At 43.8% G+C, this 17364-nt stretch overlaps 1 protein-coding gene across 9 annotated transcripts in view; it reads left to right on the top strand.

The window, feature by feature from the left end:
- Positions 1-17364, top strand: part of CCNT1 (cyclin T1) — a 52520-nt gene that overhangs the window by 7971 nt on the left and 27185 nt on the right. For 7 of the 9 annotated variants that reach the window (XR_002829964.1, XR_330067.3, XM_014458198.2 and 4 more), the window contains exon 3: positions 12762-12890. The exons of the other annotated variants lie outside the window; for them this stretch is intronic. Coding sequence is in view for 5 of the 7 variants with exons in the window: in XM_014458198.2 (XP_014313684.1) it covers positions 12762-12890 (129 nt within the window). In the remaining 2 variants the exon portion in view is untranslated. The remainder of the gene's footprint in view (positions 1-12761; positions 12891-17364) is intronic. 9 annotated transcript variants of the gene reach the window in all.

Genomic DNA, 17364 nt, shown 5'->3' with positions numbered 1-17364 from the left:
TAGAGAGATTCTTTGTGATGTTGTGACCTTTTTCAAATCCAGTGACTTTTAATTTGGGATTGTTGATTATCTAGAGAACTGATTTTGGGCACATTTTGGAATTAACAGATCAAAAATATTTCCCCTTGCCTTAGCCTGTTTGGCTCAGTGGATAGAGCGTCACCTTGCGGACTGAATGGCCCCAGGTTCGATTTTGGCCAAGGACACATACCTGGGTTGCGGGCTCAATCCTCAGTAGGGGGTGTGCAGGAGGCAACCAGTTCTCTCTCATCGATGTTTCTATCTCTCCCTCTTCCTTCCTCTCTGAAATCAATAAAGAAATAGATTTTAAAAAAATATTTCCCCTTTAGTATGCTAATTTGAAGAGTTTAGCTGTGATAAATTCAAATTTGAGGGGACTTAATACATTGTTGTGGCATTGATGTTACATGTCCTATCAAGCTCCCATGCATTTTTAAAAAATATTTTTTTATTGATAGGAAGGGAGAAGGAGAGGGAGAGATAGAAACATCAGTAATGAATCATTGGTTGTTTGCCTCCAGCATGCCCCATACTGGAGATCAAGCCCGCAACCTGGGCATGTGCCCTGCCTGGGAATTGAACCATTACCTTCTGGTTCATAGGTCGATGCTCAACCACTGAGCTACGCCGGGCAGGTGTGTTTTTTTAATTATTACAAAGGTAATAAATGCTCATGGTAAAAATGAAAACAATATAAAATGTATAATGTAGAAATGTAATCCCACTTACAGAGGTAACCATTGATAAACTAGAGGCCCAGTGCACGAATTTGTGCATGGGTGGGGTCCCTCTGGGTGGCCTGCAGGGATTGGGCCGAAACCCACAGGCCCAATCAGTCCCGATCAGTAGAGGCTGTTTCTAACTCTCTATCTCTCTCCCTTCCTCTCTGTAAAAAATCAATAAAATAAAAACAATATAAAATGTATAATGTAGAAATGTAATCCCACTTACAGAGGTAACCATTGATAAACTAGAGGCCCAGTGCACGAATTTGTGCACGGGTGGGGTCCCTCTGGGTGGCCTGCAGGGATTGGGCCGAAACCCACAGGCCCAATCAGTCCCGATCGGTAGAGGCTCGCGTTGGCGCCACAGTGCTCGTCAGCCATGAGCCCTGCATCTGGCACCCTCTCAAGGGGAGTGGCCTGCTGGATCGGGCTGAAACCAGCTCGCCAACATCCCCCGAGGGGTCCCGGATTGTGAGAGGGCGCAGGCCAGGCCGAGTTACCCCACCAGTGCATGATCGGGGCCAGGGAGGGACGTGGGAGGTTGGCCAGCTGGGGAGGGACCTCAGGAGGGTTCCAGGGCGTGTCCGGCCTGTCTCACTCAGTCCCAATCGGCCAGACCCCAGCAGCAAGCTAACCTACTGGTTGGAGCATTTGCCCCTTGGTGGTCAGTGCACACCATAGCGAGTGGTCAACTGTCTGCCCCCTGGTGGTCAGTGCATGTCATAGCGAGCGGTTGAGCAGCCTTAGCATATCATTAGCATATTACCCTTTGGTTGGTTGGTTGTTCTGCTGTTCGGTCTATTTGCATATTACCCTTTTATTATATAGGATGTTTAGGCATATGGTGTCCTAGATATTTTTCTGTACATATACTAACATTTATGTCTTATAAAAATCACTTCTGCCCTAATCGGTTTGGCTCAGCGGATAGAGCGTCGGCCTGCGGACTCAAGGGTCCCAGGTTCGATTCTGGTCAAGGGCATGTACCTTGGTTGTGGGCACATCCCCAGTGGGGAGTGTGCAGGAGGCAGCTGATCGATGTTTCTCTCTCGTCGATGTTTCTGACTCTCTATCCCTCTCACTTCCTCTCTGTAAAAATCAATATAATATATTTTAAAAAAATCACTTCTTACTATACTACTCTTACACAACTTGCCTTTATCACTTAACAGTATAAATTGGACATCTTTTCATATTGGTTTCTCATTATTTTAAATGACCACATAGCATTTCTTTGTGTGTTTTTATTTTATTTATTGTCTAAAGTTTTACATGTCTCCTTTTTCCCCGATTGACACCCCCCCAACCCCTTTCTTTGTGTTTTTGCTATAATTTATTTCACCAGCTCCCTATTGGTGGGTATTTGGGTGGTTTGTAATTTATTATATTACAAATAACGTTAGATAAGATAGTCTGGTACAGATATAATGCATTTATATGACTATCCTATATAATAAAAGCCCAGCGACCATAACGGCAGAACAGCCAGAATGACCGCTCAGCCAGTCACTATGAGGTGCACTGACCACCTCTTGGTCCCTTTACCCGGCTGGCAGGCTCCAATCGCCAATGGTGAACGGGGACCCTGGGAGGGTAGCAGGGAATGTGGGCGGTGCCAGGCCAAGGCCCCCGCCCTGCCGGTCGCCCCCCACACACAGAGGGTGACCAGTAGCGGGGGTGGGGCCGGCAAGCGGGCAGGAATGGCTGACCTCTTGGTCCCTCCCCCGGCCGTCAGGCTCCCATCGCTGGACGGCAAACAGGGAACCAGGGTGAGTGGCGGCTGGGGGCGGGGCCAGCTGCTGGCAGCCAGGGAAGATGGCCCTGATCGCAGGCTAGGCCTGGGGACTGTACTGCGCACGATTTTGTGCTCTGGGCCTCTAGTTTTAATATAAATTCCTGTAGGTGGAATTGCTGTGCCAAAGGGAATGCATTTAAAAATGTTATGTTGTGTCAATTTGTCCTGCTGAAAGATTACATCAATATACATTGTTTCCAGCACTGTAGGAGAGGGTCCTTTTCTCTACATCCTTACTAACAACAAATATTTGTTACTTCAGGAAATATAAGTTCTAACTACTTGTTCAAGTGTTGAACAAGATACAGGAAGTCCTAAATTATTATTTTTTTAAAATTTACATTTCTTCAATTAGTGAGGTTGAGTTGCTTTTGACTATTGGCTTTTCTTCTCAGGAAATTGAAGAATAAATATAAAAATTGATTGTCAATTCACTTTATTCTGATTTTTTTCTTTATATGAGCACTTTTACGCATTAGATCTGTATGTCACATGTTGTGAATACTTTTCTCATTTAGTTGTATTTCTTCATTGACAGTGTTTTGGAGCCTAGAACTCTTGTCTTTTTTATTTATTTATTTTTATTGAGCTATAACATATAGTAAAGCAAAAAGATCTGATATCCAACTCTATTACTTTTTGCATTATTATATATATGTAACCACCACTCAGATCAAGATACAGTATATTTCCAATAAAGGTAGAGAACTTGCCTTTTTATTGAAGTAAATTTTATATCTTTACTGAGTATGATTATATTACTGATTTATTATTTTTTTGCTTAAATTCTGGCATAGCATTTACTCTCTTTTTGAGAAGAAATTCAACCTCATTACCTGATTTTCTATAGTACAGTTTTAAATGTTTTCAAGTGAGGGAATATAAAAATAGTAATGAGGAACTTGTGTATGTGCATGTTTATGCTGTATTTTATTTATTTATTTATTTATTTAATATATTATTGATTTTAGAGAGGAAAGGAGAGAGAGAGATAGAAGCATTAATGATGAAAGAGATTCACTGATTGGCTGCCTCCTGCACGCCCCCCTCTGGGGATTCTGCCCACAACCCAGGCATGTGCACTTGACCAGAATCGAATCTGGGATCTTTCAGTCTCCAGGCTGACGCTCTATCCACTGAGCCAAACCAGCTAGGGCTATGCTGTATTTAAATATTTAAAAGTGCATGTGTTTTATTTTAATAGCTACCAAATTTAATTAGGTACATTTTACTCTCATTAGCTGACTCTTAGAGGTTAGGAGAATGGGCTTTGGAGTCAGACATGTCTAGATTTGGATCCTTGGTGTACTGCTTTAGCAAGTTACCTTAAGCCCCAGTTTTCTTATCTATTTGGAGTCAATAATAGTGCCTATGTCATAGAGTAGTTAATAGGATTTAAATGATTTAATTTACAAAGTGTCTGCACATAGCAAACAAATATTAGCTGGCATTATTCTTTTAAAATGAAGAAAAATCTTATAAGAATTCCTCTGAGACTGCCGGTGTGGCTCAGTGGATTGAGCGTCACCCTGCAGACTAAAGGATCCCAGAGTTGCGGGCTTTATCTCCAGTAGCAGGTGTCAGGAGACAGCCAATCGGTGTTTCTCTCTCATTGATGTTTTTTAAAATATATATATTTGTATTGATTTCCGAAAGAGGGAGGGAGAGAGATAGAAACATCAATGATGAGAGAGAATCATTGCCTCCTGCAAGTCCCACACTAGGGATTGAGTCCAAAACCTGGGCAAGTGACCTGACCTGGAATCGAACTCGTGACCTTTTGGTTCATAGATCGACGTTCAGCCACTGAGCCATGCCAGCTAGGTTCTCATTGATGTTTCTATCTCTCCCTCTCCCTTCCTTTCTAAAATCATATTTTAAAAAAATTTCTTTGAGCCGAAACCGGTTTGGCTCAGTGGATAGAGCGTCGGCCTGTGGACTCAAGGGTCCTGGGTTCGATTCCGGTCAAGGGCATGTACCTGGGTTGCGGGCACATCCCCAGTGGGAGATGTGCAGGAGGCAGCTGATGGATGTTACTCTCATCGATGTTTCTAACTCTCTATCTCTCTCCCTTCCTCTCTGTGAAAAATCAATAAAATATATTTAAAAAAAAAATTTTCTTTGAGAAACTGCCTTTGATGGGGAAATGTTTCAGTAAGCCAACTTGATAAGTGATTAGATTAAAATTTAACTTTTGCAGGCTTTTACTGACTGAGGTATTGTCTTGCCTTGTTAGACATTGTTTGTATACCATATTTAGTTATCTCCTTTCAAATATATTTTTAGCCCCTTAAAGGCAAATTTGGAAGCTTAAAAATCTTAAGTGTTGTCTCTGAGTTGTCCTTTTCTTTTTTCCACTCTGTCTAATCAGTTTTAAAGTTCTTTTAATTTTTATATTGTTAACTGATTTTTCTCTCCTTATAAATGTATATCACCATCATAAAATTATAAGAAGACAGAATAAAAGAGAAAATGATTTTCATATAGCATACTGTTCAGAGATAATCCTGTTAACATTTTAGAGTATATCTCATTAGAATTTTTTTCTCTACATGAAAATACATACACATATTTAGTGAAACTTTATTAGCTTTCCAAGTGATATCTGTATTTCTTTTTCTCCTGTATTTCTACTACTAGTGTCTACTCTAAATTTTATTTCTAATGCCTGGATTATTCAATATTGTTCTTTTAAAAAAATTAACTTAAAATATATCCTATCCTTTCCTTCTTTTAGTTCCATATACCACTAGACTAATCTTTCTAAATATTTATTTAACTCTGCATATTTTTCTAAAATTTTTAGTGTCACTCTTGTTAAACATCTTTTGTGTCCTACAAATTCAAGAAGAATTGAAAAACCCAACCATCTTCTTGGATCACAATGATGAAACTAGAAGTCAACTACAATAAAAAACTCAAAAAACATTCAAGTAGCATGTTATTACATGAATGGATTACCAGTGAGATCAAGGAAGCAATAAAAAAACTTCCTGGGAAAAAATGAAAATTAACACACAGCAACTCCAAATCTATGGGTCACAGAAAGCATTTCTGAGAGGGAAGTTCATAGCATTACAGGCCTATCTCAAGAAACAAGAAAATGTTCAAATAAACAATCTAACCCTACCACTAAAAGAATTAGAAAGAGAATAACAAGGAAAGCTCACAGTAAGAAGGAAGGAAGAAAATAATAAAGGATAGCATAAATAAATGACATAAAGACTTAAACAATTCAACAGATCAATGAAACCAAGAACTGGTTCTTTGAAAAGATAAACAAGATTGCTGAACCTTTAGCCATGTTCATCAAGAAACAAAGAGGACCCAAATAAATAAAGTCAGAAATGAAAGAGGTGAAGTAACAACTGACACCACAGAAATAAAAAGGATTGTAAGAAAATAATGTGAACAACTACAGACAGTTCTTGGGTTATGATGGACTTAACCTACGTCGTTTCGTGGTTACGTCGCCATCTCCCATTTATTTATAAAAAAAAAAAAAAAGTTCCGTCATTTCGACGTATGTACGTATGTGCTTTATGTTTTTTATTATTTACTAGAGGCCCAGTGCATGAAAATACATGCACTGGAGGGGGGGGGTCCCTCAGCCTGGCCTGCGCCCTCTCACAGTCCGGGAGCCCTCAGAGGTGGGAGGTGACGCCCCCATCACACCTCTGCTGCTGCCACTGCCGGCAGAGCAAGCCTCAGCTGGACCTGGGCAGCTGGGCAGCCGTCATCCAAGGCTTGCCTGCGCCTCCGGCCAGCCCTGGGGGGCTGAGGGGACTACGCACCTGCTGTCCAAGTGGGGCTGAGGGGACTGGGTGCCATCATCTTGTGGCTGTGGGCGCCGCCATCTCTGAGAGTGGCAGTCCATTAGCATATTCCCTCCTTATTGGCTGTTGGTGCTGCCATCTTTACGATGGCGTGAGGGTCAATTAACATATTCCATCTTTATTAGATAGGCTTTACCACAAGTAAAGGTCAGGAATTGTTATCTTTCTCTTAAATTTTTTTTTACTATTTCACTTCATTACTGCTGTGTATGTGCTCCATGTGAGTGACATAGGTGCTTATGTAGGTGGGTTCCAACTTATGGCAACAATCGCGTTATGTCACGCCATAGGAATGGATCTCCGACGTAACCTGAGGACCTACTGTATATGCCAACAAACTGGACAAACTGGACAACCTGTGTGAAATGGACAAACTCCAGATGATATGATATACATAGAAAAATCTAAAGACTCTTCCAAAGAACTGCCAGATTTAATAAATGAATTTGGCAAAGTAGCAGGATACAAAAATAACATCCAGAAATTGATGGTGTTTTTATACACCAATAATGAACTCTCAGATAAACTAAAAAAAAAAAAAATTTACCATTGCAATAACAAAAATATAAGATACATGGGAATAAACTTAAGGAGGTAAAAGAACTGTATCCATAAAACTCTAGGACATTGGGAAAAAAGGAAGATACAAACAAGTGGAAGCATATACCATGTACATGGATTGGAAGAATTAACATAATTGAAATGTCCATACTACCCAAAGCAATCTACAGATTCAATGTAATCTCCATTAAAATACCAATGGTGCCTTGGCCCATGTGGTTCAGTGGTTAGAGCGTTGGCCCTGGCACCAAAGGGTAGCGGGTTCAATTCCCACTCAAGGGCATGTACGTGGGTTACAGGTTCGATCCCTGGCCCCAGTTGGGGTCCTTAAAGGAGGCAACCAATTAATGCGTCTCTCACATCAATGCTGGTCTCTGTCTCTCCCTCCCCCACTTTCTGATCTTTGGGTATGGATTTAAAAAAAAAATCAAATACCAATTGGCATATTTCACAGATCTGGAACAAATATTTCAAAAATTTATATGAAACTAAAAAGGACCCCAAATAGCTTCAGCAGTCTTGAGAAAGAAGAACAAAGTTGGAGGGATCACAGTATCAGATATCAGACTGTACTATAAAGCCATGGTAATCAAAACAGCCTGATACTGGCACAAGAATAGGCATATAGACCAATGGAACAGAGACCCCAGAAATGGATCCATACCATTATGGTCAATTAATATTTGACAAAGGAGGCAAGAACATACTATGGAGTAAAGAACGTTTAATAAATGGTGTTGGGAAAATTGGACAGGTACATACAAAAAAAATGAAACTTGATCAACTTATACCATACACAAGAATAAACTCAAAATGGATAAAAGACTGAAATGTTTAAGTCATGAAACCATATAAATCTTAGAAAACAGGCAATAAAATTTTGGACATCTCATGTAGCAGTATTTTCACTGATATATCTCCTAGGGCAAGACAAACAAAAGAAGAAATAAACAAATGGAACTACATCAAAATAAGAAGCTTCTGCACAGCAAAAGAAACCGTCAACAAGATGGAAAGGGAACCCACTGTTTGGGAGAACCAGTGATGATACATCTGATAAGAGGTTAATTTCCAAAATATGCAAAGAACTACAACTCAACACCAGGAAGACAATCGAATTAAAAATGAGCAAAGGATCTGAATAGACACGTCTGCAGGGAGGACATGCAGATGGCCAATAGACATATGAGAAAATGCTCAATGTCACTAATCAGAAAGATGCAAATTAAAACTGCAATCAGGTATCACCTCATACCTGCCAGAATGGCTACCATCAATAAGTGCTGGTGAGGATGTAGAGAAAGGAACCCTAGTACACTGCTGGTGGGAATGCAGACTGGTGCAGCTACTATGGAAAACAGTGTGGAGTTTCCTCAAAAAATTAAAAATGGAACTGCTGTTTGACCCAGCGATCCCACTTCTGAGAATATATCCTAAGAAACTTGAAACACCAGTCAGAAAGAATATATGCACCCCTATTCATAGCAGCATTATTTACAATAGCTAAAATCTGGAAACAGCCCGTTATTATATTAGTGGGTAAAAATCCTGTGGTACATTTACACAATGGAATATTACATGGCTGTAAAAAAGAAGGCGCTCATATCCTTTGCAAGCAAGGATGGACCTGGAGATTATTATGCTAAGTAAAATAAGCCAATTAGAGCCCTAACCAATTTGGCTCAGTGGATAGAGCATTGGCCTGCAGACTGAAAGGTCCCAGGTTCTATTCTGGTTAAGGGCATGTACCTTGGTTGTGGGCACATCCCCAGTAGGAAGTGTGCAGGAGGCAGCTGATTGATGTTTCTGTCTCATCGATGTTTCTTACTCTCTATCCCTCTCTTGTCCTCTCTGTAAGAAATCAATAAAATATATTTTTTTAAAAACAAGCCAGTTAGAGAAAGACAAATATCACGTGATCTCACTTATATGTGGAATCCAATGAACAAAATAAACTGACAAAAATAGATCTAAAAGCATGGATTCATGGAGCAGAATGACAGATCTCGGGGTGGGAGGGACAGAAAGAGATTAACCAAAGAACATATATGTATATATGCATAGCACATGGACACAGCCAATAGTGTAGTGAAGACCTGGGGTGGGATGGGGGCTAGATGGAGGGGCCAAAGTAGGGGGGAAACGGGACATATGTAATGTCAACAATTTTTAAAAAATCTTTTGTGTCCCACATTCCATTATCTGTATCACTTAACCTATTCACTTTAGTGTTCAAAATGTGCTTCATGCCCTGATTCCCCATACCTTTGTTCATGCCCATTTTTCTCTGGTTCTGTCCTTACCCTAAACTCTAGGAATGTATATGTAGCAAGCTCCATATACAACTGAAACAGATATGAAGGAAGAGAATTGTTGCTATGAATTGAATTGTGGAGGAAAAATCTGTTATATCAAAGTATAACAGAACAGAAGGAATACACAGTAGTCCCCCTTTATCAAGGTTTTTGCTTTCAGTGTTTTAAGTTCTTGTGGTCAACTATGGTAGAAAATATTAAGTGGAAAATTACTGTAATAAACAATGGATAAATTTTTTTGGTCATCCTCACCCAAGGATTTTTTCCTTCCCCATTCAATTTTAGAGAGAATGGAGAGGTGGGAGGGAGCAGGGAGTGGGGGGCGGGGAGGAACAATGATGTGAGAGACATCGATTGTTTGCCTCCCCTACATGCCTCAATCGGTGCCAGGAATCGAACCTTAAACCCTTCAGTGCTCAGACGACACCACTGAGAAATAACAGCCAGGGCAACAATTGCTAAGTTTTAAATTGCACATTGTTCTGAGTAACATAATGAAATCTTTTGCAGTCTTGCCCTAGTAACCATCTCAGTTATAAAAGAGAAAGAAATGGAGGGAGGGAGGAAGGGAAGAAGGGAGGGAGCCAAACCACATTCACATAACTTTTATTTTGGTATATTGTTATAGTTATTTTATTATGTTAATGTTATTAATCTTATTGTGCCTAATTTATAAGTTAAACTTTATCATAGGTATGTATGTATCCAAGGAAAAATCATAGTCTATATAAGGTTTGTTACTATTCTAAGTTTCAGGCATCCATTGGAAGTCTTGGAATGTATCCCCTGAGTATAATGGTGACCTTTTTTTTTAGAATGCATGTCAGGTCTATTTATTAAAGTGAAGTACGTATTTCAATTCTATAAAATTTTTATTACTGGTGAATTCTAGCTCTTGTCATTGCCATCTTTGATTCACTGAAATATTCTTAAGATTCAAGAGAAGCTCTACTTTCTGAGGTTCCCCAGATCAGCAGGCTACATGTATGTCATATTGCTCTGAACTCTTGTATTGCTTAGTGTCTGTGTTTGATATCTACTTGTGAATTTCCCCCCTATTTATTTATTTATTTATTTATTAATTTATTAATTAACTTAGGTTAATCCTCACCCAAGGATATTTTTCCATTGATCTTTAGACAGAGTAGAAGAGAGAGGGAAAGACAGAGTGAGAGAAACACATCGATTGGTTGCCTCCTGCACGCGCCCTGACCAAGGGCAACCAAGCTGTATGCCCTTGACTAAAATTGAACGCGGGACCTTTTGGTCCTCAGGCTGATGCTCTATCCACTGAACCAAACTGGCTAAGGCATTTTTCTCCCCTTTTAAGTTCCTTCCATAACCTCTTGAATATACTACTATACTTTGAATTCATTTTTTTATGTATGAAACCCCCCCATATCCTAATATAGAAAGAGCCAGGGTCCGTCACGGCCAGACGGAAGACCGAACAGTGGGCCCTGGAGCGTGGTGGCTGGAGGGATCTGTGGGCCCTGGGTCACTGAGGCGCGGCGGCAAGAAGGGTCTGTGGGCCCCAGGCCACTGGGGCATGATGGTGGGAGGGATCTGTGGGCCCCGGGCCGGCTGTGTAGGTCCCAGGCTCAGGCAGCCACAGGTGCTGCAAAGGGCCGAGGTGCAGCTGCAAAGAGCCCAGGGTCAGGCCGGCAGTGGCAGCAGCAGCGGGGTAATGGGAGTGGCGTCTTCCCCTGTTCCACCAGGTCACCTCCCACAGAGGGAGGCCAGACTGTGGCTTAGGCTTGGGGCCGAGGCAGAGGCAGTTAGGGGCTATCAGGCAGGCGGGCGGGGCTGCGGGTGTGAGGCTGTGAAGGTCCCAGGTTCAGACAGCTGCGGGTGGCTGGTAAGGACCAAGGCGTGGCTGCGAAGGGCTGAGGCGCAGCTGCAAATGGCCTAGGCTCAGGTCCCCAGTAGCAGAGTAATGGGGATGGCGCCTTCCCCTGATCCACCAGGTCGCCTCCTGCAGAGGGAGGCTAGACTGCGGCTTAGGCCGGGGCCCGAGGCAGAGGTGGTTAGCGGCGATCAGGCTGGCAGAGGGGCAAGGTAGGGGCAATTCAGCCGGCAGGGGGGCAAGTTAGGGGCAATCAGGCCACAGAGGGGCAAGGTAGGGGTGATCAGGCCGGCAGGGGGGCAAGGTAGGGGCAATCAGGCAGGCAGGCAGGTGAGCAGTTAGGTGCCAGCGGTCCCGGATTGTGAGAGGGATGTCCGACTGATGGTTTAGGCCCGATCCCACAGTGCCGAGGTGCAGCTGCAACCTGTGGGATCGGGCCTAAACTGGCAGTCGGACATCCCCCGAGGGGTCCCAAATTGGAGAGGGTGCAGGCCAGGCTGAGGGACACCCCCCCTCCCGTGCACGAATTTCGTGCACCGGGCCTCTAGTCTCTCTATAAAAGCCTAAGCAACCGTTACAACTGGATGACCGGCTGGTAGCTATGATGTGCATGAACCACCAGGGGGCAGATGCTCAACTCAGGAGCAGCCCCCTGGTGGTCAGTGCACTCCCACAGCCGGCCAGTCCGATTGGCCCTGTTCGCTGGCCAGGCCGAGGGACCCCACCCGTGCATGAATTTGTGCACCAGGCCACTAGTACAGTAGGTTCTTGGGTTACATTCGAGATCCGTTCCTATGGCGCAACATAACGCCACGCGATTTTCACCATAAGTCAGAACCCACCTACATAAGCACCTACGTCACTCACATGGAGCACATACACAGCAGTAATGAAGTGAAACAGTAAAAAAAAATTTAAAAGAAAGATAATTCCTGACCTTTACTTGTGGTAAATAATAAAAACATAAAGCACATATGTACATACATGGAAATGACAGAACTTTTTTTTTTTAATAAATAAATGGGAGATGGCGACGTAACCACGAAACGACATACGTCAAGTCCAACGTAACCCGAGGACTGTCTGTATAGGTATAATTGAGATAATTCTCATACAATAAAATTCTCTTAAAGTGTACAATTCACTGGTTTATAGTATATTCAGTTTTGTGCCATCACCACCACAATCTAATTCCAGAACATTTACATCACCCCAGAAAAAGAAACTCCTCACACTTTAGCAGTCACTCTCATTCCCTTCTCCTCCTAGCCCCTGGCAACCAATCTATTTTCTTTTTTCTGTATGGACTTGCCTTTTCTGGACATTTCAGTGTACGCCTTTTTAAAAAGTATATAAACTGTTTTAATGCAAACTTAATAAAGAACCTCATTTTAAATAGAAAGCTCTCTATTTACATTTAGTAGCTTCTTGAATAGGTAGCTTTTAATGAGAGTGTTGCAGGATCAGTTTTTAGAAGTGGATGTGGATTAATGGATAGGTGAGGGGAGGACATTTTTTTTTTTAAGTACAGGAAAAAGCATAAACAAGGTGATGTAGTTGTGGTAAGCAAAGAACTTGGTTTGAGACTTAGTTCTTTTTTAGATCTGTACCTTGATCTAGAAATAAACAAATGTTAAATATGATTTATTTTTTTCCATCTAGACTGTGGCTCCAGCGGCCTTATTTCTAGCAGCTAAAGTAGAAGAGCAGCCAAAAAAATTGGAACATGTCATCAAGGTAGCACATGCTTGTCTCCATCCACAGGAGTCACTTCCTGATACCAGGAGTGAGGTAAGGGATTAATTACACATATGTTTTTCTTAATTTTTTTTTATTATATCTTAGTTTTGTAACTTTGATTTATTGAAGTCCTAATGGGGTCTTTTAAAGGAACCTGTTAGTGTTTGTTTTTTTCCTTAACAAAAACATGGGAATTTTATGGCAGAAGTTAATTGTATTCATTGTAGTAAAATTAGAAAATGCAGACAAAAAAAAATATATCACCTAGATATAATTTGGACCACAGATCTATAAGTGAACCATTATTATTTCCAGCTTCTTTTCTATAAATAGCTGTATATGTATCTATGTTGTGTGTTTTTGACTTACTATATCCCAAATATTTTCCCATTTTATTAATTTTCCACTTGCTTTAATCCTCACCTGTGGATATTTTTCCATTGATTTTTAGAGAGAGTGGAAGGGGGAGAGACAGAGAGAAAGAGAAATATCGATGTGAGAGAGAGACATTGATTAGTTGCCTCCTGTGCACCCTGACCATGGCCTTGGCCAGGGAGGATCCTGCAACTGAGGTACATGCTCTTGACCAGAATCCAACCTGGGACCCTTCAGTCCGCAGGCCAACACTCTATCCACTGAGCCAAACCGGCTAGGGCAATTTTCCACTTGCTTTAAATGTAGTATTTCATCATATACATGTATATCCTATATAATAAAAGGCTGATATGCAAATAGACTGAACAGTGGAACAACCAAACAACAGAACAGCCAGTCACTATGATGTGTACAGACCACCAGGGGACATGTGCAGAACATGGTGGGTATTGGCCATGGTGGGATGGTGGAGCAGGTGAGCGGGGGCACCAGACCAAGGCAGGGCACCAGTCACTTTCATCGGAGTGAACCTCTGGTGGTTATTCAAAATTCTTTGCTCCCACCCACCACGGTCCTGCCTGGTGCTCGCACCTGCTCCTGGCACCGGAGCCACCGCTCACACCTGTTGCCTGTACCCGCCGCCGCCGGTCCCAATCACTCGGCGCTGTCAGCAGGTGCGAATGGCGGCTGCCAGCCCCGATTGCCCCTGAGGGGTTCTCCACTTTCCCCTGCTCCTGAGGGGCGTTTGGGGCAGCAGCCGCCGCTCGCACCCACTGACAGCGCTGGCCCCACTCGCACCCGCTGCTGGTGCCAGCCCCAATCACTTCACACCGTCAGCGGGTGCAAGTGGGGCCAGTGCTGTCAGTGCGTGGGAGCAGTGGCAGCAGGAGCGGGGCTGCCAGCACATGGGACTGGGGGCCATGGCAGGAGGGGCCAGGCAGGGGCGTGGAGGATGGGCAGAGACCCACCCCTGTGCTTACCGCAGCCTCACGGCCCACAGTTCCTTTCAAGATGCACAAATTCGTGCACTGGGCCCCTAGTGTATGTGTGTGTGTGTGTGTGTGTGTGTGTGTGTGTGTGTGTGTGTATGTACATACATATATATTTTTTAATTACTTGTTGTTCCTAAGAGAATGTTCTAAGAAATTACAAAAGTTATATATGTTCATTATAAGAGAAGCCAAGCAATTAAGAATCATTTAAAGTGAAAGTTAAAGCATCGCCTCTCCTCCTCCTAGGACAGTGGTTCTCAACCTTCTGGCCCTTTAAATACAGTTCCTCATGTTGTGACCCAACCATAAAATTATTTTCGTTGCTACTTCATAACTGTAATGTTGCTACTGTTATGAATCGTAATGTAAATATCTGATATGCAGGATGGTCTTAGGCGACCCCTGTGAAAGGGTCATTCAACCGCCAAGGGTCTCGACCCACAGGTTGAGAACCGCTGTCCTAGGAAGATACTGCTGATTACAGTTCTGGTATACTATATTCTTTCAGACTTGTGTGTGTGTGTAGAGAGGGAGAGAGAGAGAGAGAGAGAAAGAAACATCAATGTGAAAGAGAAACATTGATTGGTTGCCTCCCCTATATACCCCAAACTAGGTATGTGCACTGACTGGGAATCGAACCCACAACCTTTTGGTATACGGGATGATGCTCCAACCAGCTGACCCACCCAGTCAGGGCATATTCTTTTAAACTTTTATCTTATGCATATACATACAGCTTTTTTTTCTTCCATCCTTCCTTGCCTTTCTTAAAAAAGGGAAAATCGCCCTAACTGGTTTGGCTCAGTGGATAGAGCATTGGCCTGCGGACTGACGGGTCCCAGGTTCGATTCCGGTCAAGGGCATGTACTTTGGTTTCGGGCACATCCCCAGTAGGAGGTGTGCAGGAGGCAGCTGATCGATGTTTCTAACTCTCTATCCTTCTCCCTTCCTCTCTGTAAAATATCAATAAAATACATTTAAAAAAAAAAAAAAAAAAGGGAAAATCTCTCCTGGCTTTATAAGTCAGTGACTGGGGTGTGATGAGTCGTGAAAATTGGAGAGGTCTGACATTTGTAAGTGCTTGCAGAAAAATTATGGATTACTCCTACTAGATTATTTAAGTCTCTTACAGTGGATGCATGAGTCATCCTTTATCAAATAGATAAATAGAATTGTGTGTTCTCATATTGGAGAAAGGGATTTTGAAGGGGGGATATTTATTTTGTGTGTGTATTGACAATAGCCCCTAATTATGTGAATTAAGTGTTTTTCATGGCAGTGTCTTGACTTCCTTCATTTTCTCTTTGGGCTATACCAGTAGTTCTTATTGAAAAGAGTTATTGCTCTGAACTTTTATTTAGGTTTGAGACTAATTACTAAATGTCTTTATTAGTCTAGAGCAGTGGTCGGCAAACTGCGCCTTGCGAGCCACATGCGGCTCTTTGGCCCCTTGAGTGTGGCTCTTCCACAAAATATCATTTGCGGGTGTGCATGTACAGTGCGATTGAAACTTCGTGGCCCATGCGCAGAAGTCGGTATTTTGTGGAAGAGTCACACTCAAGGGGCCAAAGAGCCGCATGTGGCTCGCAAGCCGCAGTTTGCTGACCACTGGTCTATAGAATTGACCAAAAAAGACCATTTTATTTTAACAAAATAAAACAGAAAGCCCTGGCTAGTGTGGCTCAGTTGGTTGGGCATCCCGTGCACTGAAGGGTTGCTGGTTCAATTCTTGGTCCTGGCACATGCTGGGTTGCAGGCTAACCCCCCGCCCCCGCCAGTGGGGGGATGAAAGTGAGTGTGGCTGGTCAATGTTGCACTCTCACTTCAGTGTTTCTCTCTTCTCCCTTTCTCGCTCTCTAAAAATCAGTAACCTATTAAAACACACACACACACACACACACACACACACACACACACACTCTACACTAATAAAAGAGAAACATGGTAATTAGCGTACGACCGCTACCCTTCCCATTGGCTAATCAGCATATCCTTATGCAAATTAACTGTCAGCCAAGATGGCGGCCAGCAGCCATGCACTGAAGCGAACAGGGAGGCTTGCTTGCTCCAGTGACTGCGGATTCCAACGTTCCCCGCCTAACTTGCCGGCCTCTCAGCTGCAACTCTAAGCAACTGTGTTGCAAATATAGAAGCTAAACAAAACCCCAGAAACCGGCTGGGCTTCGGCCAGCCTGACCGCAACATTGTATCAATGTTTTCAGCAGCGAGGCCTCAGAATAAAAAAAAAAGAAAAAGAAAAAAAGGAGCAGTTGGGAGCCTCAGTCACCCGCCAGCCAGAAAACAGCCCTCAGCCCCTCAGCCAGCCTGACCAGGCACCCCAGTGGGGACCCCCACCCTGATCCAGGACACCCTTCAGAGCAAACCAGCCAGCCCTCACCTGTGCACCAGGCCTCTATTCTATATAGTAAAAGGGTAATATGCCTCCTGGCACCGGGATCAGCGTGACAGGGGGCAGCGCCCAAACCCCATGATCGCCCTGCGGCTCTGTGAGTGACAGGGGGCGGGGCCACAACCTACCTATCCTCCCTGCTCTGTTTGTGACAGGGGAAGGCGCCCCAACCCCCTGATCAGCCCTGCTCTGTGCCTGATAGGGGGGAGCTCCCCAATCCCCTGATCTCCCTGCAGCTCTGTGTGTGACAGGGTGCGGCGTCCCAACCCCCTGATCGGCCCTGCTCTGTGTGTGATAGGTTGCGGCACCCCAAACCCCCCCCCCACACACACAGGCCCTGCCTCTGTGTGTGACAGGGTAGAGCCATAACCTCCCCATCGGCCCTGCCCGGAGTGTGACAGTGGCGACGCCCCAACCCCCTGATGGGCCCTGCTCTGTGTGTGACAGGGGGGAGCTCCCCAACCCCTTGATGGGCCCTGCTCTGTGCATGACAGGGGGCAGCGCCCAACCCCCTGATGGGCCCTGCTCTGTGCATGACAGGGGGTGGCGCTGCAACATCCCCATCGACCCTGCTTTGAGTGTGACATATGGGCGGTGCCCCAATCCCCCAATCGGCCCTACCCTGAGCATGACTGAGGGTGGCATCACAACTTCCTGATCCACCCTACTCTGTGCATGACGGGGCGGCGCCCCAACTCCCCAATCAGCCCTGCTCTGAGCCCGACCAGGGGCTGCACCTAGGGATTGG

The sequence above is a fragment of the Myotis lucifugus genome, unplaced genomic scaffold (genome assembly GCF_000147115.1).
Source record: "Myotis lucifugus unplaced genomic scaffold, Myoluc2.0 scaffold_91, whole genome shotgun sequence".
Taxonomy (NCBI): domain Eukaryota; kingdom Metazoa; phylum Chordata; class Mammalia; order Chiroptera; family Vespertilionidae; genus Myotis; species Myotis lucifugus.
The sequence above is the reverse complement of the archived record's forward strand: the minus strand, read 5'-3'. Positions and strand labels throughout refer to the sequence as shown.